This window comes from Emydura macquarii, unplaced genomic scaffold, assembly GCF_026122565.2.
Source record: "Emydura macquarii macquarii isolate MOO-44397 ecotype Brisbane River unplaced genomic scaffold, CSIRO-AGI_Emac_v2 contig_1451, whole genome shotgun sequence".
NCBI lineage: Eukaryota > Metazoa > Chordata > Testudines > Chelidae > Emydura > Emydura macquarii.
The window spans coordinates 8634465-8659154 of record NW_027131588.1 but is presented as its reverse complement, the minus strand read 5'-3'; the positions used below and the strand labels follow the sequence as shown (position 1 = coordinate 8659154).

The window sequence follows — 24690 nt, the reverse complement described above, 5'->3', positions numbered from 1 at the left end:
CAGGCACTATCATCAAATGTGGTGATTGTGACTAAGTTGTGGAGGATCTTGCCAGAACCTCTCAAAATATCTACAACCATGTTCATACTTTTCCTACTTATTATAATGTATATGGATCCCATTACCGGTTATTAATTGATGGTACTTGACAGAGCAATATTCATTTTCTGCTTTTAATTTATTATTTTCCCTTTTTAGGAATTTCCTTTTTTTTTTCTCTCTCTCTCTCTCTCTCTCTTTAGTGTAGTAAGATGCACGACAGAGATGATGTCAGTCACTATTAAATCCTGTAGGTTTTTAGAGTGATAGCTATACATCTCCATTGGCTTCATCTCTATTAAACTGTACAGGACTTTTCCATAAGGGATTTGTATGAGAGTATCTTATATAGCCTCCATTGTCATAACATTGGAGCATGGCAGAGTATTTGAAAATAGAAATAATACTATCAATTTATCTTCCTTCCTTCCTGGTTTGTAGGAGAAATAGCTGGATTGGTGGTTGTGTGTGAGTATGAGAGCAAAACTTTACCGAGGGAAAGTCATGTCAAAGAGATGAGTTTGCATTTAATTCGGAATTAGGTCATTTGGTCTCTGGGTCATCCTTATGCCTTGCAGGAGCAAAGTCCACAGTCTAGATTCAGCTCCTGTGAGAGTTCTATCCCCCATGCTCACAAGATTCCCACTGTTGATTGACATTTACATGCTGCTGGTCAAACATAGCTGTCAGGGAAGGTCATGGTGATGATGGGAGAGGCAATCTGCCAGGGTCAATTCCATCTGTATCAGGAGGGAGAGCCTGAGTTGGACGCTGTAGTCAGAGAGCAGATAGCACAGAGAGCGGAACACTGGAGTGGTGTTCTCATGGTGACCTGCTGAGTTGATTCATTGTGTACCCGTTGGTGCTTTTTCAGGCTGTGAAGGTTAATTCCTCAATATGAGTTGCAATAATCAAGCCTTGAGGACATGAATGGGTTGATCGCCATGGCCAGATGATGGATGAGCCAGTAGTTAGTGCACTAGCATATGATGGAGGAGACCTAGGTTAAGTCCCTGCTCTGTCTTGGACTTTCTATGTAACCTTAGGTAAATATTTAGTCTCTCTGTGTCTCCGTTCCCCATCTGTAAAATGGCAAAAACAGAATTTCCTTACCTCACTGGGGTTCTGTGAGGATAAATACATGCAAGATTCTGAGTCACTCAGCTCCAGAAGTGAAGGCAGCCATGAAAGTACCTTACATAAATCAATCAAAGTCCATGAGGAAGGAGCACGATTTCCTGGCTATTGCTTTGGGTCACTGGGACAAATAGCAAGATTATATAAAGTATGTATTACATTGTGCATACATGTATACATTTAGTATTTGCTTATTAATTTACAGTTCCTGCTTTTACAGTTGTACAATGAACACTTATCTCTTCATCTATTATTTAATCCAATTCTGTGGACATTCCTGGATATTTACAAATATGATCATCAGGTTCTTGTCATTTGGGAAAGGTAAGATGCTTATTCATTTTACGCTGCTTTATCAGTTTACTTTAAAATCCCTACACTGGACATAAAACTTTGGAAAAGCTCAGGATTCTTTGTGTTACTACTATGTCAAGTTATAATTTCAGTTAGATTGATAGAATACTGCATCTTTCAGTGCAGATGAGCATTGGATATGCTGAACAAAACAATACCAATACATCTGTGCTATTTTTTTAAAATTGTTTTTGCCACTATGTTATCTTTTCTGCTAAAGACCGTTAACATTCAACAGTATTGGATCTGACTTAGTTCTTATCTTCCAAAATATTAAGGTATATTTGTCACTATGTTGACTGAAGTTGAGGGATATAATAGAAAATGACAGACTTCAGAGTTAAAAAGAAATGACAGATGGTGGGAATACAAAGGTCAATGGTTTACACATAAAGTCCAGGTAGCAGATATTTTATGAAACATCTCAGGATATAGATATAACCCAAAACTGGGTCCTTAGGTAGAAGAATGTTTTTGAAACCAAACATCCACGTCCTGCAAAGATTTTTTTCAGTGCTCATTGAAAAGCCATGTCAGATGCAGACTATTCCATTCCCTCCTTCACTTCCCCCCAAATGCAAACTACTGCCCTGACATCCTTGCTGTGCTTGTCTCGCTCTGCTCCAAAAGGTTGGTGGCCTGTGAACTTTACTTTTTGACATCTCAGTGGTCACCTCCAAGGCTTGGCATGGAAAGGGTTAAGAGATTTAAACAACGGCACTAAGTTTTCTTCTCTCTTGTGGTTGTAGATTCTTTGGCCGATACCTTCTATGCCATAGGACTTGTGATGCGTCTTTGCCAGTCATTGTCCATATTAGAGCTCTTGCACATTCTAGTTGGCTTTGAAGAAAACCGTTTTCTCCCAAGGTTTTTACAGGTAAGTAAATGTATACTGTACCAAAGAAGCCCTGGTTCTTTCTTTGACACACAGACTTTAATCTGAGCTGCAGCTGGTGACAAGGAGATATTTATAGGAGAGAATGCCCCGGCCTCATTCCTAATATAACTTTCAGTAACCTTAATTCACTTTATTTCCCCTTCTCTGTAGGTGAGTGTATGTTCATCAGACTGGTGTGTGGGGTAGCAGAATCCCCAAATGTATAATGGCAAAGAGAAAAACAAACACAATGTAACCCCCATACCAGCAGAGGAGAATGAGGGGAACACCTCTCTCCAAGAGCAATTGAGTGTGCTTTCTGGAGTAGTGTTTATAGTCAGGAGGAGATTGGCTAATCCCAAGTGGTTGAATTCTTCCTATCCCCCTACTGGGTGAGATATGGATACCTCCCCTTGACTTCAATGAGGGAACCTTTTATTCAGGCTTGGGGACTTGCCCCTGTCTAAGGCTGTGGCGAACCACTAGGAGGTACTGTCTCAGGCGAAAAGAAAGGAGCTGGGCCATTGGGAGGTGGCCAGGGTACAAACCTCACCTTTAGTGACTTCCAACGGGCTCTGCTTTTCCCCTGCTGTGCTCAACCTGCCCAGCTGCCAGTTCCTAACCGTTCCCTACAGCAGGAATGAGCAAAGGGGAGGCAGCACATGTCCAACCACAGGTAAGGAAGAAAGGCAACTGGAATGCAAAGTGGTGGTTGTGAGAAACCTTCAGGCAGCTTGAGCCTGTTGAACTGCTGAGAAGGGAGGCAGGGTTTGCTGGTGCTCACTGAATGGGAGGATCTCTTTTAGATAGAGGAAGGGCTATGGCTGGGAGAGGAAGGAAGCAAAGAGAGAGGAGAGCAGATGTTCTGTTCTCATACTGAGGGTTCAGTGGATTAAAGGTCAAAAAAAGTTCTCAATCACATGTCCAGACATGATATAATCAATTTACAAAAGGCTCCAGGGATTGCAACACTTTGTAGAGATTTGAGTGCTTTCTTTTTCTTTGCTCCCACAACAGAAAGTGAACAGACACAAACCATGTGCTCTGGCAGAGAATGAGAGAATTCTGTTAAGTTCTCCCTAGAACTCTCTTGTTCTCTGCTTTTGGAGTTAACTTAAAGTAGGAGTTTTTTGTCTTCCTCTCTGGGAACTGTAAGGCCAAGAACTCCATGAGTTCTGTTGAATTTCACACCTCCAATTCCTATTGATGAAACTGATGCTACTATCCGTGGTGCAAAGACAAAAGACTCAAGCATATTTAGTTGTGGTTTTAGTATTTTGGGTAACCGCCTCTTTTCCAAATGACGTGCAGAATGGGTGGTATTGTACCTCTTTTGAAATCTTCATCAGAAATGGATTGAATAATGCAGATTTTTATCCTAAGCACTGCTTCCCAGGCATGCTGTCAAATGCAGCAAGTCATCAAAAAGCAGCTAGCTTTCTTTAACTGAAAGTACAAATTCTTACAAAACCCACATGCTCCTATGCAAAAAAAAAAAAAAAAAAAAAAGGGGGTACTGCCCCATGTATTCTGTGGCGAATGCACATGCGCCTCATCTCTCAGAGAGAACAGCTATCTGCTAACCCTAAGACCATTTATCATACAGAGGCTATTCTTGACTGAGTTCACACACCCTCTAGTACTGACAGTAAATTCCATTTGTAATGAAGTCTATGGAAACTCAGAGCAGGAGAGCCACCCTGAAGACACGATCTCGTGACAGTACAATTGCTATGGGTAAACCAGGTTAGGGGGTAGTCATGGAAGAAATAACTGACAGCTAGGAAAGCTGCCACAGCCTCGGTAGACAAAAGGTCAAATGCTGCCTTTCACAGAACTTCCCCCCCACCACTCAGGGAGAAGACTAATGACAGCAGAACTACTGTTTCCCCTGTGCAAATTAGATAGGCTGTGGCGAGACTGTGCAAGAAAACTTTGCACCCTCTGCAGTGCTCATCAGGGCAGCATGGAGAGGGTTGCAGCTGGGGTCTGGGAACTGAGTAGGCCTGGGTCAGGAAAGATGACCAGGTATTATTTGTACTATAGTTGGACTTAGGTTATATCTTCACTGCAGAGTTATTCCAGGCTCCTACTTGGGGGTTGCCCCTACCACCTTCCTCCTATCCACATATAAAACCCACTCACTTGAGGTTAGTTTCAATCCTGGCAACCTGGCACATTTGGGGGTATGGGTTAGAACCTGTGTTCTGCTTTCACTGAGGCTGGTAATCTGCCCACTTTGCAGTGAAGATGCGGGCTAAATCATTCAAGTGTTGATACAGTCTTCCAATGCTTTCCCACAATTGCCTCTATGTGCCCAGAAGGGCAGACAAATTACTCCACAATTGACTGTGAAAGAATCAGAGTGGATCACAAAGAACCATGAGCTCTGTCGCCAGAAGTCCTAGCAACACTCATGGGTGAGTGCAGCACCAGTGAGGATGCGGTAACTCGAGTGTGGCCACTCCCACCTGAGCTAGGCTAACCCTTGGCACTGATTACCCAGGCTAACTCTGCGAGTAAGGACATACACTGAGAGGCCTCCTCCAGGGCACTGTTCATGCGTGCACACGCAGACATGCACGGTCCCTGTCCCAAAGAACTTAACCATATAAGATGAAAGACAAATGGATATAACATGGCTGGGGGGGGGCACAAAGTAACTCTTAATGATTATGGTAAGTGTAACAAAGCAGTGATCACAGTATATTGGTTGCCTGGCCATGGTGGAGTCTTTTGTAGACAGCACAGCAGAGGTGAATTATAAGGCGAGATCTGAAGGAGGATAACATAGTGGCTCTGTCAGCTTTTACAGAAAGGGATTGTGCCATCTATTTTGTCCTGAACGAATCTGATTTTTTGCTATTTTGCTCACTCTCTTAAAATGGTTGAGTTGTGGAAACTTGAGCTCGTGTACAGAACTGAGGGGATGCCGTAAGGGGTAGCAGTGGGAGAGAAAGGAAATTCCACTTTGATCTTCATGCACGGAAAGAGGACGAATTAAAAATGAAACCATTCTGTTTACGTTTTGTGAAATGACTGCACACGCTTGCTTTTTAAGGAGATGAAAACACATGGTTTTTAGTGGAAATTAAAAATATATATATATATATATCAGGGCAAATACTTCATCCTAGAGTATTAGGAGTTGTAAGAGCAGGTAGAAAGAAAGAAAACAGGAAACCACATGAAAACCCTCATTTACAGAAAAAGAAACACGGATGTTTGTGGGTTTTTGAGGGTTTTTTGCCTTTAAACCAAAAAAAAAAAACCCACCATTCTTCCCAATTTACTAGGTGTCATGGCATCCTTGTTGCTGAAGTGATGTAGAAATCAGAGCTACACAAACCATACATAAAATTGGATAATTTTTAATGTGTAATTATTTTCTTCTTTTCAGATAACAGAGAGAATCATAATTTTATTTGTTGTGATCACCAGTCAAGAAGAAATTCAAGGGAAATATATTGTGTGCATTTTATTTTTCCTTTGGAATTTACTGGATGTGGTCAGGTAAGAAATCAAAGTAACCTCACAAAAATAAAGCAAGCACTTCTATCAAATAGAACTCTCCCCTCTAATGCATGCCATCTGATATTCATTATTTTGACCTTGGTAGAAAGGCACATTTTACATTTTAAGCAAAGGTTTGGATTTGATAAGACACATTCAGTGGCTTCTAGAATCATAGGCAGATCAGTTAGGTGAAATGAAAACCTACCACCCTATTACAAGAGTAAATAACTGCATTAAACTTTTCTATTGCAAAAGATTTGACTTTTCTAACACCAATTTAGAATAAAAGCACAGCTATTTTCTATCACTTTTTTACTGTTTATTTAGGCTACATCTACACTACGAGCAAGGGTGTGATTCCCTTGCTCATGTACCTATACTTGCACTAGCTCTCATTGAGCTAATGTGCGTAGAAATAGCAGCGTAGGAGTATGGCTGTGCTGCACTGAATACATACCTATCGCTTTCAGGCAGGTTTGCATTTGGCACAGCTCAGCCATGCCTCTGCTGCAGCTACTGTGGCTATACTACTATTTATATGCATGCCAGGTGAATAAGAGCCAGCACAGGTATGCAGGGCCCACGCACAATTTTTTCAGACCCAGTACAAACTTGTAACACGGGCCCCCTCCCACACACATACCCATGGGGGTTGCAGCCTGGGCTAGGTCCCAAGGGCCTCCAGGCCCTGGTAAAGTGTATCCTTCTTCCCCCTTCCCCCCCATGTGGGGGCCCTGCAGGTATGCGTACATGTGCAGGGGAAAAATCATACCCTAGTTTGTAGTGTAGATGTAGCCTTAGATACAAGACTTGTAGTACAGTAACTCAGCATCTGCAGGCCATACATTATAAAGATTTTGATTATTATGTATTAAGTGGACAATGCGTTTCAGACAGCAAAGAGAAATTCTTGCCACTGTGACTTGAAAGTTTAGGTTAGATAAATTAGATATAAATGACACAGGGCAATATCACAGTAGGCAAGTGTGGCAATAGAAAAAAGATCTACACAGATTAGTTATGAGATTACAGGTGACTTTCAGTGAATTTGTTTTCTTAAATCACTTACAAACCCACCCTATTAGTTTTTGCATTGGACATAAAACTCAGCCCTGTGCATACAGCAAGCACAAGGACTATGCATTGGCTAAGTGCCACTTAAGCCCCTATGGACTTATGTTTCTTTCCTTTAATCAAGGAAAACATGTAGGCTTAAGTGGCCTTTAAGCAGCACATAGCCCTTGTGCCAGCCCTCTGCACAGGGGTGAACTTCACCTTGAATGTGTTGTGTTAGCTGCATTATTTAAAATTCATTTATTAATAATGAGTTGACCTTAAAGTCAGGGTCAGTATTAGAGAGGTAGCTGAAAGAAGAGAGATCTGGAGGAGAAGGAAGATGAATGGCAGATGGATCAAGATTTTTGTTCAGGCTCTAGGTGGATTTGTTTTAATAGTTCACATGTCCCTCTCCCACCCTAATCTTTTTTGAACTTTTAAAAATTCAAAAAGTAAAAAGAATATCCAATAACAATGCACTAATGTGAAAAAGGAGCAAAATATCAGCAATAAAGAAGCTCCTTCACAGAATTGTCAATACGTAATTATTAACCGTAATCCTTAAAGAAAACTATTATGGCCAAAATAATGGCAACCATAGAGTAGGTAAATGGATGACAACATACAGAATAGTATTGTCTCCAGCCATAGATATATGGTTCAAATAATAATAACGTAAAATTTTATTAGTATTGATTTAGACATATTTTGAATCTATTTTACAGTTTCCATGGAATCCTCCTCCATAGCTATGGAGAGCATACCTTTGTCTAGTTCCTTTTCCTTCTTTTGTTTCCTATGTATATATGACAATCTGATTTAGGTCACCTACAATTATTAGTAGTGGCTTGACTTTTTTTAGATTCCTTAAAGATTCTATTATGCCTTTTAGGCATGACCTCTTGCTGGGGGTGACGTGGCAGGATTCTGAGAGTACAGTAGGCTCTTTCCTCTGCATCCAACTAGCCCTGTTGGCTGGTGTGTAAAGGAGGTTGGGCCGCAACATCCTCATCAACATTTTGGGGTGTATAGAGGGAGCAGTCCCTGAGTTACAATGGAATGCAATTGTACTCAGCTGATGTACAGGGGCACATTTCAGCCCAAAACAAAGAAACTAAAAAGTTGCTTATCTTGCAAAGTAGCAAACAAATATTAAGATGCATCATAATTTTATGCCCGTGGAACAGAAGACCTGAGCAACATGGACAAGTCCAGGAAATCAATCCTAGTCTAACCCTACAACAATGCTGAGTTTATTAAGAATGATGTCTTTCTTTTGCACTGAAAATCAAGACTAGGACTGTTTTGAGCATATAGTGCAAATTAATAATACACTTTCCTTGAGGAATGATTAAGTTTGTTTAGGAGAAGTACCTGCTCCTTATGAGACAGAATTTCCTTCAAATGTATTCTAAACATACCAACAGAAATCTCACTGGAGACAAAACCCCAGAAAAATAACAAATCTGAAAAGGTTACATTTAATTTTTTCCTCAGTGTTTTCCCGTCTATACAGAACACTAACATTGTCTTTCATTACTGATTATGGTTGAGCTTCCAAGGAAGCGATATTATTGAAATTACAGAATTCTGTTTTGTCAAGCCTGAGATAGTCTGTTCCACATTTGGGGGCAAGTCTTTTAATGTGATACAGCAGCTTTGTGCCACAGCACTGGTGGATTTTGAACATAAATCCAGGGCGCATGGTGCTGGGAAAATCATACTAGTAAAAAAGGATGCTTTAGTGCTCTAGAAGCAGGAGGCGGCTCTTATTCCATAAAACCCTAATAATCAATTCTAGACACCTTCTTAAAAGAAGCTGTGATGTTTTCTGAGCATTAGGGCTAATGATTCAAGGAGGGTGAATTCTGCATACCCCTACAAATCTGATCTTTCTTGCTTAGCACCAGGTGCATAACTGGCTTTTGTATTATATTGCAAATATGATTTTAAAGAAAAATCAGGGGTAGAAGAGAAAGGAGAATGTATAGCACAAACTTCCCTAACATATTAATCTTCCATCAAACAGCCTGTGAAACAGCCAGGATTTCACAAAGTTAACACCAGTGGGGCCTCCAGGAAGTTTGCTTAGTGCTGTGTTATGTCAGAAACAGTCTTGGCTAATGGTGGCTTAAACGCACTTTTAAAAAAAGATCTACATCAAGGAAGCAGAATGTAGGGCCTTTCAATTGATCAAAAATGTGACCAAACCAGTCTCTCAAATCTTCAAAAAGTTATTCAGTGACTCGGTTCATACAAGCTGGTAAGAATTTGACTACCTTGTGAATCTAAAAAACAAATCTCATTGAGATCAACGAGGAATTCTGGAATGCCATTATGCAGCGGCAATCATGAATATTGACTGTTTGATCATCTTCATCAAGATGACTGTTCAGTTTAAGAAATTGCTAATTGCTATATAGCCCTAAGAAAGAAGTCTCCATTATGAAGCAGCAAAAATTCCATTTAGACAGCTGACAATCTACCAGTATTCTGGGATTCTGTGCTGGAACACATAATAAGCAATTTTACTTTTTTGAGATGGCCAAATCCTATTCCCAGATCCTATAGTGAGAGACAGTGAAACATGTGTCTGAAGTAGCAAAACGGACTAAGTAGCAAAATGTCCTCAGAGTTCTGCCCCTAAGTGTTAGCCTGCATTTCTTAACACAAGCTGCTCTGTGGTGTTTTTTGGTTGTGTTTTTTGTTAAATCCCTTACATCTGAGGATTCAAAAGTGCCCATAATTGGGATGTGGAGACTTACTGATCGGCCCTTTCTCAGGGGGCTGCTAAATCCTTGGTGTTCTTGGTCCCTAATTCCACCTCAAAACTTTTTAGAATGACACCATTGTGTAGGTTGTGTAGTTACTAACTCTGACCCTCAATTTTTTTGCACAGTGAGGATAAGGGAAATATTTTAATGAAACTGGCCATTCAATTCCAGTGTGCATTTCTGGGCCCCAGGATGGGGCTTCCCTCTTACTGAAAAGTAGCACCATTTGTAACCGTGGCAGTAATCCATTTTGTAGTCTGCTTCAATAATAATTTAGCAATTATGTTTATAGTTGTGTTTTTAATACTAAATATTAAGGGCCATATTCCAGGGTCACAAATAAAAGAACTTTTCAGCCAGTTGGCTGTCTCTGGGTTCCAATATGAGTTTGAAACTGAATAAAATGGGTGCAGTTTTCCTTTAACATATGTCCAACATTCCAGCTGAGTGACTAAAACTATTAAAGTACAATATTCTGAAAGCCAGAGGTTTTTCAGTGTAGATGACTAGTTTAAAGAGTAAGATGTTTATTCATTCTTTTCTTTGAACTTGAAAAATAAACACTTTCTCCATCTTTTTTTTTTTTTTTTAAATTCCAGATACACTTACTGCATGTTATCAGTGACAGGAACATACTATGAAGCTTTGACATGGCTGAACTACACACTGTGGATTCCAGTATATCCCTTGTCAGTTGTGGCTAAAGGTAAAAGGGTGGGAGTAGGTGTGAGGCAAATTACTTTGTTTTCTGAATCTCATTCAGTAGAGTTTGAGCAGCAAAATGATCAGCTTTTTGCAGGAAATAAGACATGTTTAACCACTTCCCTCTTATCTATACACTTTTTCATCTGTCCTTCCCTCTTCCTTTTTCTTGTTGGGACTCTGATTCTTGGTTTCTACAGAACCTTTTCTTTTTCCTGGAAAATTAACAACTTTGTTAACACAACAAAAGCCACAGAACATCAACCTAGGATGCTTACACTGTTTTTATAGTCTTTGGTGTAGCTGAGCTCTAAACTCCCTGTGCAAAGCGCAGACAAAGCTGGCAAATGCGCTGGTGCAGCTGATCCCTACTTGAAACCAGCGTATGCATGAAATCACTGTGGCTTATAGAAGTTTACTGTACCTAGATTAGGTGTGTGCAGCTACACCTGTAGCTCAAATCCCCAGTATAGACAAGGCCAAAGTAAATATTTCCTAATCCTACTTATTAAAATGATTACAATTTCAGGCTCAAGAAAATGAATTAAAAATAAAGCTATGCATGCATCCCAAGTATGCTGTTTTGTACAGATTACATTACACAATATAAGGCAGTAGACAGTACAGAAAGACCCACATTCATGCATTAAATGTAAGGGTTTTTTTTAGAGATGGTCTCTCACTTGTAAGAAGTCTTTTACTCTAACTCCAATTTTAAAAAACATCAATACATTATTTTGCAGCATTTGCCATCTATGAATCCCTGCCTTATTTTGAATCCTTCGGCACGTACTCCACCAAGCTGCCATTTCCATTTGCCTTATCAATCTACTTCCCGTACATATTAAAATTGTACCTGGCAATGCTGTTTGTAGGTAAGATTTTCATCTCTTGGGAGCAGGATCTTAATGCCATCTTAAGCCATTTGGAAGTGTTAATCTGTTTATAGAAAGAGTGGGAGTGTGGGGAAAAGAACTATTACGAAAAAGGTGGATGGAAAATGAATATAGTGTGTTTGAGCCACCATCATTATAGATGTTGATTCAACAGAAAGTCCTGAATCAGGTCTTGATTCTGCTGCCATCTGAAGTCAATGGGAATCTTTCCACTGATTTCCAGTGGGCATTACATCAGGTCCTCAGCATTTGTTCTTTCAAACGAGGTCTGACATCCTGTACCAGAACTCCTCCAGCCTTGAGGAAATTTGGCACTAAATCCAAACTTCACAGCTTGTTCCCACACCTACAGTTACTGTGGGTTGCAGCAAAACCTGGATTCAGACAGTCCTGCACTTAGCAGAAGTTTGGGCCTGCATCTAACTTTGACTGACCCCATCTGTCTGTAAGAGGCCTAGCCAAAACCCTTTATCTGAACCCCTTCACATTTGAGTAAAGAATGATAATTTTTATAGCACAGGCCCATCTCTGTTTTTGAAAAAGTTCAGCGATCCCTTTAAAGTACAGTATTGGCTGATTCTTAAGGGATTCTTGTTCAATCCTCAACCAGTAAAACGAGGACACTAATCATGATGGTGGCTGTGAAGTGGACCTAGTAATCTGTAATAATATCTGTGTACATATGCATCAATGTGATGGCAATAACTGTAGTATTATAATTACCCTATATATAGTAGTTGTGTTTTAAGGGTTTGGGGAAAATATCTCAGGTCCTGCACTGGTTAGATTTACTTACTGAGATCACATATGATGACAGATAACAAAAAGATATAGTATGGTTACTTACAGGAATATAGAATCTATCTGAAAAGCCTGACTCCTGTGGGTTCAATAGGATTACCACTGGACCATTTGGTTCAATAGCACTCATCCCATAAGGGTTTTCTAGGTGAATGGTGGCCCCTTGGAGTCTATTTCCCAGCACTTACATTTTGTGTTTCAATTTAGGTATGTACTTCACCATCAGATACCTCTGCTCAGAAAGGAAAACCCAGCTAGGAGCCAGCTACATCAAAGAGAAAAGGAGCTAAGTTGATATCTTGTTTGGTAATGAGGGAAATGCTTTAGAATGTGCCATGCTAACACAGTATGTGGAAATAATTTAAACCAAGATTTTCAAAAGTGAGTAGTGATCTTGGCATGCCCAACTTGGAATGCCTCAGAGGATCCCAATTTTCAGAGGGCAGGTGCTCCACACTTTTTGAAAATGAGGCCCTGCAAGTCATCTCACACTGGGCACTCAAATGTTAGCACCCTAAATCCCTAGTCACTTTTTAAAGTCTTAGCCTCAGAGACAAATCTAGCTTTTTCTAACATAAAATGACAGGTTACAAAATGTGGCAAAAAATGTCAATTGCATAAGCATTCCTTATATTTTAATATTGGTTTTCCATCTTAGCAGAAGCATGGTTTCTGCATTTTATATCAAAGAGTAAAGTGTCAATGGTATTTTGTTTATATCATTTTCTCACCTGGTAGGCTCTGTAAATCAGATGTGTGAATATCAAATTTGCTGGAACTGGAATAGATTATGAAAAAGAAGCTGGTAGCTCTTTATTTTGCTCCATTCACACAAATGCCAAAAGGTAAAACTGTTCACAGGAAACTCATTCTCCTCCACTTGCCCGCCACCCGAACTCCACACACGCCAGGATCCCTTCTCTAAATGGAATTCTTAAAGTAAACGTAAGTGACAAATTCAGTTAGTGTCTATCGACTACAGGTCCTAGAGGGCATTTGACATACAGAAGTACAAGTTATTATTCTAGCATTTCCAGTAGAGACTATTGAAGGATCTGTTCTTTTTAATTGTGACATCCAGATATTTTTTGGAACTGAGGGAAGAAAGAAAGAACTCTTACTTAACTCAGCGAAGTGTGATGTACTCAGTCTAGGAAATACTCTGCCTTTAAAAATAAGATAATGGAGTATATAAAACTGTGGGCCCATTCCTAATTGTCTCACTCATGAGAGTTGTCTCATTGACTTCAGTGAGGTCATTTGTGAAACAAAAGTAATTAGGATTTGGTTCAGTGAGGTGGGGAACTACTTGTACAAGAAGCAGCAAGAAAATAGGATGAGTTTTCCTGGGGGACAAATTACTTTTCTGACTGTAAAAGCTACTCAAAAATAACCATGGGCTGACCTGTTCCCCATTGGTACTATTCCCCACCACTCTTTGGGCTTGAATAAAAGACAGAAAAAATGAAGTGAAATAAAGAGTGAAATGAACACATTTCTTGTCATGAACATTCCCTTTACCTATTTAATCCGCTGAAAAAGTGAAACCTAAGTATGCATTTGTCTTAAGACATCATTTGAAAAACCAGTGAATAAAGAACTTCTCAAATTGATGATTTAGTGGCTCTAGGACAACTGTAGTGTCAAATATTGTATATTTTCCATTTAATGCACATAGTTGATAGTTTCTGCTGTTTCTGAACAACAAACATGCAGTGTCATTACACACAGCTGTGTCATGACAGTGTTGGATTGGTAAAGTACTTTTAAAAATAATTAGAAGGGATCCAGGAGATTTGAGCCCTGTTACAAAAGCAACAGTATTTTCTACATTTGGGACTTACTCCCTAGACAGCAAGACTGGACATGTGACCCAAGCTGATAAGGTGCTGATAGTTTGGCTAAGGAGACGTACAAAGAAGCTGGTGCGTGTCCAGACAGGAAAACTCTCCATGGCTGACCCCCGGCCAATGAACTAAAGGTTCTAGTTTACCTATTCATATTTTCAGCAATATTAATCTAAGTCATGTTTATTTTTACTTTTTATATTGGTGCATATATATAGTCCAATTTGTTTGTAATAAAGCTGATTAGATTTAAGATATCCTGGATGGAGAATTGTTGACTGTTACATTAGGTTATGCTTATTACTTGGCATTTGTGAGTATAAAAGCCAAGTTTAAAAAAATAAGGGTGAGATACTCAAACCCCCCCCCCCCACACTCTGGCCTTTGCACTCTGTAAAAGAGCATGAGTGGCATAAAGGGATTCTAAAATTCTCTTATTCAGCCAAGGGAGGAGCCTCCCAGTGAAGGCAGTGCAGAAAACATCCAAGGCTATCTATTGTGGGCCCTTCTCGCAAGCTCCGGTGCAGGGGTGTGTCAGAAGCAAGGTCACAGAATTCAGAACTACAGAGATTCTGGGCAGTCCTGTGGCCCATAGAGCAGCCCCATAACTTAGGCCTCCAGGGCTGTCCAAACTGTGCCACTTAGGGGCTGCTTCAGCTCCTGGAGCAGCTCATGATTGGGAGCATGCAAAGGTATCTGAAAAGGTGCCTCACTCCCCCGGCACTGGGCATGAGTTCTGTGCTGCACCTTGGAGGGTATGTCTACATAACAGGAGCTGTGCATGGGCTAGCCTACCCAAGCCAGTGTGGGTAACAATAGCAGTGAAGACGGTGCAGCATGGGCTGCAGGGCAAATAGCCCAACAGAAACACTGGGTACTTACTTGGCTCACTAGCCCACTCTGAAGCCCACGCTCTGCTGTCTTCACTGCTATTGTTACCCTTGCTAACTGGATTCAAGCTAGTTTCAGGTAGGCTAGCCCCTGCACAGCTTCTGCTGTGCAGACACACACTAAGAGGCACAGCACAGAATCTCATCCTTGGAGTTTAAAATTAGGCTTCTAAATCCATAGTTAGGCACCAAAAAAGTAGCCTGAGCATCAAAAGTTCTGAGCAGTCAATATGCCTAAATATGGATTTAGGGGGCCTAAAAGTGGGCTTCTGTTTTGTTTTTTTTAAATCTTGTACAAAGAACCTATAGTCTGGCTTTACCTGTTGCATGGATAAGGTGAAAGAACATTCGCCCAAGAGAGTAAGGGATGTGGGGAAAGGCGGGTGAAGGGAAGCTGCAAGAGCAAAAGAATGTGAAGTACAGTTAGAAGCGGTTACGTAGCCCAATAAACTATCTATTCAGAAAGAGACGGTCATTTCTGCATTCCTCTGACAACACTGAAAAACGTGTGTGTGTGTACACTAATTTTTATGTAGCACATGTATTGTCATATACATATATGTTTGTATATTGTGTAGAAAAGGAATTTCATTTCTGATAAAGAATGTGGTTTTGTTTTCATTTCATTTCTGATAAAGTATGTGGTTTGTTTTAAACTGATTTTAATTTGGAATATTAGCATGTATATTTTCCAAAATCTTTGGTTGAAAACACAGAAGTTAACGTCAGAGTGGTTTATCCACACCTGGAGCATGTCAATGGTTTTCAGTTTTACAGGGTGTACATCAGTCAACACTGACTCTGCACTAGCAGGGCACGAGATGTAGTGGGTGAAGTGTTCAAAACTCAGATTGTTTTGTGGCTGCAAAAAAGGTGTTCAGTTAATCTCTTCAACTACTCAAAGAATTAACAGGCTGATTTGATGAACCATGCACTCATGATCTAGATAATTCCTAAGAATCACTACGGGCATGTTAATGATAATACAAAGGCTACAGCTAAATTGTGACTGAGGGGTGTGATTCTCAGCTTGCGTACATGCATTTCCGCTACCTCTCATTGAGCTAGTGCAAGTATAACTGATAGTGTAGCCATGATAACACAGGCAATGGCAGCATGGCTTAGCTGTACCAAGGACAAATCTGCCTGAACCCCATGGGTACACGTATGCAGCATGGTGGAGCCATGCCGCCATTGCCTGTGCTACTATTTATACTCACATTAGCCCAAGGAAACCTAATGCGAGTACGTGTACTTGAGCTCACAGGGTACACATAGCCAAAATGAAAACATGTCTTGAGAAGGCATATGTCTACTGCAATATAAAGCATACAGAAGTACCACACCAGATTCTCACTGTTGAGAGGGTCTTGTTTAGAGAGGCAAACAAACATAGAAGATTTATTCTTTCACCTCAGCTGTTAAGAACACTGAATAGGGAATAGTAATAAGAGAACAAATAGGTTACTGTGGCAGACTATGAAAATGAATACTTAACTAAGAAAAATAACAGGTACAGGATAACTAAATTATCCACTGCTTAGATTGAGGTCAGTGCACTAGACACTAGGGACCAGTAAGGGATTAGTTATTCAGCTGATTACTGGTAACATTTACCCGAGTGCAGAGGGAGCCTGTTCAAGAACTTAAGCATCAATTAAGCTTCTCTTTAAGATCCACCTTGTGAAAACCCTTGCACTGGGGTATTTTTCTCTCTATTTACATTGGAGACATAGAAAGGGGGCTAAATTGTGAGGCACACAAAGGGGTTAAAGTTAAGAAGAGGGACCAGGCCAAAATGATTCAGAAAAGGGACTTACAAATGGGAAGGCATATAGCCAGGAGCATAACATTAAAAAAAGGGAGAGGGAAATAAAGTTTCAGTAGCTGGAGAAATGAAGGAGATTAGGGGGAGATGAGAAAATGGGCTCCCCAGTAAGAATAGCTCCATGCTCTTGCTGGGAAGGAGAGAAAGAAAGAAAGAAGGTAGAAGTCATATTTCCCCTCAGAAATGGATAGATGCTGGAGAACAGACCTGCCATTTTCCTTTTAATGTGGCAAAGGTAGAAACTATCTGCTGTTGTCCCCACTGCTCAAGCCTCCCCAGAACATCGATGTAGGCAGGGGAAGGCTGTTATTGGAGTGGGAGATTTGAGGAGATAGAGCATTGTGGATGAGGTGATAGAGCATTGTGGAGGCCTCTATAGGTTCTGAAAAGAATACTTCTATTCTTAAAGAATAGCTTCTGGAAATGTATCAAGATCCCAATTTTCTAAGGCCCTGAATTGGAATTTCATGTTTCATGTTTAAAATTAACCTGAAATTCATCAAAATGAACCAAGCAACACCCAGATCCCATATTTACCTTGATAAATGCCCCTGGCAAAATTGTTATGAGATTTGCAACTATGCACTATCACAAAAATAGTGTTGTTCATGGTATAACAACAACAACAACACATGATGAATGTTATAACATGGAGGGATCATAATGCTAATAGAAAGCTTGTCAGGTGAAATTAAAGCTAATTAAAAAGCCAGAATAATAAAGAAGTACTGTGCCTTCTAATAAACAAACCACGTCAAATTACAATTTTGCAAGATTTGTTTTTAATTTTTCCACCTGTTGATGTAAAACTCCCATCTATTACAGAAAGAAAGCTCTCCACTGTCAGCAGCTTTCATTACACCATTTAAATACCTCTGAAATTCAAGTTTCTAACTCACATTCAAAACATAGCCCAAAACATGTCCTCATCACAGGGCAAGACAGGTCAGGATAAGAGCTGGCCTACAGACCAGTCAAACCAAATGACTTTTCTATTCTCTGAATCCCTGGGAAGAAAATCCCATAACACGTAATGAGATAAAAGTTCTTTGGAATGACTTCTCAATGACTGAATGTTTCAGCTATGGCACTTTTCTCTCAGAATTAGGAACCGCCTCTTTATCAGATACGATGATGTTGCTGTGTGGTGGCTACCAACCATAAGCCTTAGTCCATACTGCTTTCTTCTTGAATTCTGGGAGAAACCTCAAGGCCAGAAGGGTAGCTGAGAAAACAAAGAGAAGTCACATGATTATGTACAGCCTGTATAGTAAAAGACGAGAATCACCTGTACCACAATTATTTCTGTATTATTTTCCATTGGCTGTTTTCAGGGTTTTGCAGGTGCTAGTCCGGGGAGATGGTATTTGAGCCGGTGTCTCCAGGCAAACAACCATGATACAAAATAGTAATAATAATAAACTGTTCTCCCTTCTCCTTCCCTCTTGCTAATAATCCCACCTCATTCCCTGCTCTTCCTTGTTACTCCCCCCTGCTCTCCTGTGATGATCTGCTCTCCCTGACCTCTAGCTGGACCAAGAGTCTCTCACTGCTGGCTCACCTTCATTCACCACCCACACTCATGTTCAGTCCTTAGCCTTAGGGCATCTCCTGTTTTGCCACCTTTGGCCAAACCTCACTGACTTCTGCTGCCTCCAGCCCCTTGTTGTTTCCAAAGGAATGGCAGGAAACAGTGCAAGGGATTAGCTAAGAAAGTGTGTGTAATTTCTAGCAAGGTGAGCTTGGTCATAGCATAATTTGCTCCTCCCATGGTTGCTGACAACAACTCCAGGCCCCAGGGCAGAGCAGTCAGTGCCCACCCCCCAGAAAGGGATGGCTGAGGTCTGAGTGAGCTTCTGCTGGAACTTCTAACTTATTTATTATGCGTCATGCAGGTTCCTGGTGGCTGAGGCGGCGGTATCTGCTACTCAGATTCCTGGGTCCCTTGGGTTGATTACCGATTACCCCACGGTAAGATTACCAATGAACCCATGAAGCTGAGTAGCAGATACTGTCTCCTCAGCTGCTTGGGAACCTGCATGATGCATAATAAATAAACTCAGCTCAGGGGAGGGGCAGACAGCATGAGTGGCGGGGGCCTCAAGGTTAGGGGGGATGTGGAGGAGAGGAGGATATGTATCTATCCCCCATCCGCCCGAGGCCCTTTTAAATTGTCGGGCCCCTGGGCGATAACCTCCCTCTCCTCCGTCAGCGGGCCTGCCCATGGAGCCCAACCTGTTCATGGCCACTACAAACATTTCCCTGTCCCCGCAAAAGCATCTCCCTGGGAGCATACTGAAAACACTTTAGGAAAATGTTTAGTCTTTAAGCTGTTTCATACACTTTAGGATTAGCCAGAATCCTAAGGGTTAAAAATACTTTTGAACAGGCCGTCAAAACTGAAAGGCCACATTAACTGATTGGATTACTGGTCTTTCCAAAATAATGACACCCTAGGAAATGCAGACCAAAGTTTGCACTAACACTTGAGGTTTTTTTATACATATATTTTTTGTAACTCTAACTGTCCTTAAAAATAACATGCACACAAACCACTGATATATGCCAGTAACCTTCACTGTACATTAATAAAGTTTTTGGTATTTGACTCTATTTTATGCTAAAACTGAGAGCAAAACATTATTCTACCTGGATTATCAGTTGCATGGTGAGTGAGAGTGAGATGAATTGGGGGATCAAACAATCTCAAAAAAGATTGAAAAAAGAAAACCTCCATAGGCAAGGAGACAATCTCAAAGCCAATACATAAGTCTTTCACCATCATGTGTTAATAACCTACAAACGCATCCTGCTTCTTTAACAGACTCATGCTATAGGAAATACAGGAATAAACAAAATCAGAAATACACTACCTTTCAACAAGTCTCTGGAGGATTCAGACAACACTTCTTTAGGGCTCTCCATTATATTAAACAGCCAGTCAATAAACTACAATTAAAATGAATAGTAGTTATAAATTAAAAGAACACCACAAATTTTCTCTGACCTGACTGGCTGAAGACATGCACTCTACTCAAGTTTAGCTACAGTTTATTCAGACTGAACGGCAAATCCACCCAGCTTAGAGTTTGTCCATCACTGCATTACAACAGCTCAATGGTATTTCATTTAATACAACAGTACAGGAATGATCTGAATGAATTATCAAAGTTATTTCTTCTTGCAGTATGAAAGTGAGGTGAGCCCTCACTTTTCCCTATTTCTAACATGATACTTGTCTCTGATCAGTGAATTCCTAAAACATCATTTATTTGGTTGCTGGTGAATCTTGCTGTTTATTCCTAGCATGGACATAAAGTATTCAGTATCTTACCATTATATCTATATATTAGTAACTCAGGATTGGTGTAGAGAAAAAAATCAAATAGAAAATGAGTGTCACTATGTTGATAATTTTTTCAAAAATCATTGTTAAGCTATTAGAAATTGTTACAGATGTAAAACAGGTTTAGAACTGTATTGCAGCTTCATGTCTGTTTTCATGTCAAAGGGCAAAAGTTACCATGTGATGTTAGATTTTATAATTATTTTTCTGAAGTTATTTGTTTGCACACCTGATACTTAAGTTGTGTATCTGCTTAATTAATTTTTTAATCATCAGGCTTGGGTGGGATGGGCACACATTAGGGCAAAAAAAGTGGTAGTGTTTTGATTAAGAGCCATTTGGCTGACTTGATATTTTGTGTGCAAGGCATGCTGACACTATAATGAAGGTACCATAAACAAATAAAATATATATTTGTAATATACAAAATTGCTAAAGAAAACAGTTAATAAAGTTCTAAATTTTGCTCATACAAAACACCAACTAAAACAGTGGACATGCAAAATAATAAAACAAGACACTTCAGAACAGGGGTGGATTGAGAGAGATCTGACCGAGTTGGAGAATTATAGTAATAATAAGAGATGGAAAAAACATATTAGGTTACTCAGTCCATCTCTCCATCAATGTAGAACTGTAGCTTAGTGTTCTAATATTTGGTCCAGTCTATTTTTAAATATTCCAAGCAATCCAGTTTCCATCATTTCCCTTAGAAGAATATTCCAGAGCCTAAGATAGCCTCGCACAACTTACTGTCAAGATCTTGCTTGATAGTTTGAATTTTGCCTTCTGGGGACATTTCCCTTCATCCCATTATCCCCAGTTATACTACTCTGTAGCATAGCAAGCATAGTAAATAATTCATCTCCATATTTGATATTTACACCATTTAATTATCTGCATTCACCCTCTTTATCAGTCCCTAAGGGTATGTCTAATATTGCAAAAAGAGACCTGCATCAGCGAATCTCAGGGCCTGGGTCAACTGACTCAGTCTTTTGAGGCTGGTGCTACAGGGCTAAAAAAAGCAATGCAGATGTTCCTACTTGGGCTGGAGCTCTGTAATCTGGCAAAGGGAATGGGTCACAGAGACCCGGCTCCAGCCCTACCTAGAATATTTACACTGCTATTTTTAGCTCCATAGTGCTAGCCCTGCAAGCCTGAGTCAGTTGACCCTGGCTCTGAGACTTGCTTCTGTGGGGGGTCTTTTTGTTTTTTGTGTTTTTGCCCAGACACACACTTAGCCAGACTTCCCAAGTCAATTCCTTCAGCACTTGGATCATTTCCTTTTCTCTGACTTTCCTCCAATTTTTGTTGTCTTTCTGGTAATGTATGTTGCCTAGAGGAGAATGCAATATTTCAAATATATCTGGATGGATTCTTTTTTCAAGATACAAACCCAAAATCTTTACTAAAACTTATTGCAAATTTGCACATTAATGGCCCAGTTCTGCCATTCTTCACACCCTCCAAATTCTCAGTCCTAAATGCATACGTTTGTTTAAAATTATTAAATATCAATCTACAGAGGTCACCGTTTACATACATTACAGAAAACTCAAGCTAGATTTGCCAAACTAGGTACATACAATCTCATGCACACGTTTATGTATACCTAATTTAGGCTTGCAAGTGAATAATGTGCACAATAAACTGGGGTGGTGGGGTGGTTATAACAATTTACACTAGTGGAGGATCTACCAATAAGTGTTTGCATGCTGAATTAGCCATATGGAGGAGCAAGTACACACATGCACGCTGCCCCACTCCTCCCCAAGTAAACCTACCTAATGTTAAATACTCAACCCTTAAGTGTTCTTTATCTCCTTGCAACTTTATTTAAGGGCGTTTTAAGTAGGTCATAAGTAAGTCATATCTGACTGCGATAAAGAAAAATGAGAGCTCAAGTCAGATGCAGCAGATATAGAGGAAATAACAGCTGCTTCACATAAGACCCTAACTGACTCCACTGAGAACTGAGGGTGATCTTTCACCTTCAGGAAGTGCTTAGCATCTTGCAAGATCAGGCCTTTAGAAAGTAAATTATGTGCAGCTTTACCTTTTGTGTTTGTTCTTTCCACGGCTCTTTAGCCAGCAAAAGCTGCACACTGCTTGGAAGGAGGGTAAGAGTCTCCTGCACAGAAAGCTTTTCAATTGGATGCTTGCCAAAATCATCTGCAGACAATTCTGGCAATACTTCTTTGTGTTTCCATGGTGACCAGCTGGCACTGAAGCCAAGCAGTAGTGGTGTAGCATGGTCAGCCCAGGCAACCACAGAAGCTGCAAATATCCACAACAGGAAATCTACAGCCTAAACAGGAAAAACAGACAAGTTTGGTTCATTTTTTTCTTCATTATTATTAAGCTAATGTTATGACAAGTGATACTCCAGGATAAAGCCTATGCAACTGAATGCTCAGTTAAACTTTGAAACAAAAAGACTAAAGTACAAAAGCCAGACCATTAAAATGCCTTTAAAGTAGTACAAGAGATTTAAAAACTAAAAACCATAATCCTTAAACCAAAGGAAGCAAAAGGAAACATTTCTGAAGCAGGTTTCTTTCGCAATGGACTCATTCATTTTTAATCTATACTGGAAAACAATGCTTACGGACAGGCATTTCACAAAGTCTGGTACCCTGTTTCGTGCAGTGGCCAATAGCTGATGCCCTATGATGATTAGCCACACCCTCACCACCATTCTGCACATGTCCAATAGTGCTACAGTGTATATCAAGTGAGGATGCTCTTTTTTGACATCGGCAGCAATTAACTGATGCTCCAAAGCATGAGATTTAAGTATCTTCGCAAGCATAACTTTGTTTTCTATTTCTCACATCTGATGAAGTGGGTTACAGCCAATGAAAGCTTATGCCTGCAGAAAATAAATGTGTTAGTCTTTAAAGTGCTACAGGACTCTCGTTGTTTTTGCTGTATACAGACTAACACGGCCACCCCTCTGGAACTCTACAAATAATATTGGTAGTCCTGAAACTGGCCAACTCTTTTAAAAATGCAGCTGCAGTACTCTGACCTTCTGGGACAATGAATGCCTCAGATGAATTAATATACTGTAAAGGAGCTTTTCCTTTTAACTGTTCTAAGTGTATAGAGTTCTGTGTGATATAGTTTACTTTCATATTCTGTCACTGTTCTCACAGCTTAAGTACTAGACTTACTTTATTTAAGAGATTTTAAATTATGTAAATTTTAAAAACCTTTTGAGGACAATCAGTGAGTTTCCTTATGGAGGCGATAAGAGAACATTATTCTAAAAGATAAAAAGTGAGGGAATAATACTTGTTCCTTGGAAAGGATATAAATTACACCAGAAACCATTTTTTTTCTGAAAGCTACATATTATTTTCACAGTATGTACCTCTTTAAGATCCACATTTTGTATAGATATTGACTTGTAAGCAACATTTCTGATATAGCCCATCAGTTCTAACAGCCAGTCCATTCTCTTCAACACTCCTGTAAACACAAGAATATTGTCTTACATAAAACACTAGCAAATACCCCTTTTTCTTTAAAAAGTAAGTACCAGGAATCACCATAGCAATCAAACAGCAGGCCAGGGAAGGAACAATAGCAAGCATCATAACATTTAATTTTTTTGTGTGTTCACGCCAAAAGGCATATAGGCACCTAATCATAATAGCTAAAACTCACATTATAACAGGCACTGTGGCTGTAACAATCCCTAAAGCTAGCAAACTAAAAATAATACATTGAAAAAGATAATGAATAAAGTAATCTTTCTAAATAATTCCATCATGCAGATATCACTGATCTGCTCTGTGGACATTCCTGATCATCACATTCCAACACTAACACAGAAGAGATCACCCCCCAATCAAATTAATCCAAGCTTTGCACTGAGTCCACTGCATGTTGGGAAAGAATCTGCAGAGTATAAGAAGCGATATGTAAAACCTCCTCCAGTGCAGATTTGATCAATACATTTAATACAGTAGCTATCTGACTAATCAACTAGTCTCAGTGATTTGATTTAAGGAGCCTCTCAATACTGAAGGGCACAATACCATATAACTATTCAACATAACTATAACATTCCCTCCCTATAACTGCCTCACTGAGTTTTTGTCAGAACTACCAAGATCAATCACACTCTTTTCATCAATCCATCAGACTTGGCTAACCAAAGACCCAGTCCTGCCTACTTTATCCAAACGAAACACCAACTACTTTCAGTGAGAGTATTGGGTGTGCACTCTGTTCCTTCCTACCTTACCTCTCAGTTGCTCCTTTTATCATCGCCTGCTACTCTTATGTCTTCTTTCATGCATCTCACTTCTTATACACTAAATAACCTCCCTTATTTCAATCAAACACACTGCTTTTGCAAATCCTTCAAACACAGAAGATGTCTGAAGTCCTTTGCATTTAAATTCCCATCCACTGTTTCGTATTTGTGTAAGTTAGACTTTAAATTTTGGATAGCAGTGATCTTGTAATTTTGGTCTATAAATCATCACGTCCATTTATAATATTTCAGAAATAATACACACCTAGAAAGACCTGATTGGACCAAAACTTTTATTTAAAATAATCTGTGCAGTTTCTTTAAGCTTTTTCACTTCTTCCTTCAGTGTGGCCTTAC

General features: G+C 39.9%; 2 protein-coding genes across 3 annotated transcripts in view; one reads left to right on the top strand and one right to left on the bottom strand.

The window, feature by feature from the left end:
• Positions 1-1439: 1439 nt before the first annotated feature.
• HACD4 (3-hydroxyacyl-CoA dehydratase 4) lies at positions 1440-15990 on the top strand. Its single transcript, XM_067553438.1, has 6 exons — positions 1440-1500; positions 2280-2407; positions 5808-5920; positions 10353-10459; positions 11199-11330; positions 12360-15990. Exons 1-6 carry the CDS (start codon positions 1470-1472, stop codon positions 12440-12442), a joined length of 594 nt encoding a protein of 197 aa, XP_067409539.1. The 5' UTR covers positions 1440-1469; the 3' UTR covers positions 12443-15990.
• Positions 15991-17476: 1486 nt separating this feature from the next.
• FOCAD (focadhesin) overlaps positions 17477-24690 on the bottom strand; it is a 197284-nt gene continuing 190070 nt past the window's right edge. For both annotated transcript variants that reach the window (XM_067553150.1, XM_067553151.1), the window contains 4 exons: positions 23443-23540; positions 22123-22374; positions 19591-19666; positions 17477-17942 (listed from right to left, as the gene is read on the bottom strand). In XM_067553150.1, the coding sequence (XP_067409251.1) occupies positions 17869-17942; positions 19591-19666; positions 22123-22374; positions 23443-23540 (500 nt within the window). In that variant the 3' untranslated portion in view covers positions 17477-17868. The remainder of the gene's footprint in view (positions 17943-19590; positions 19667-22122; positions 22375-23442; positions 23541-24690) is intronic.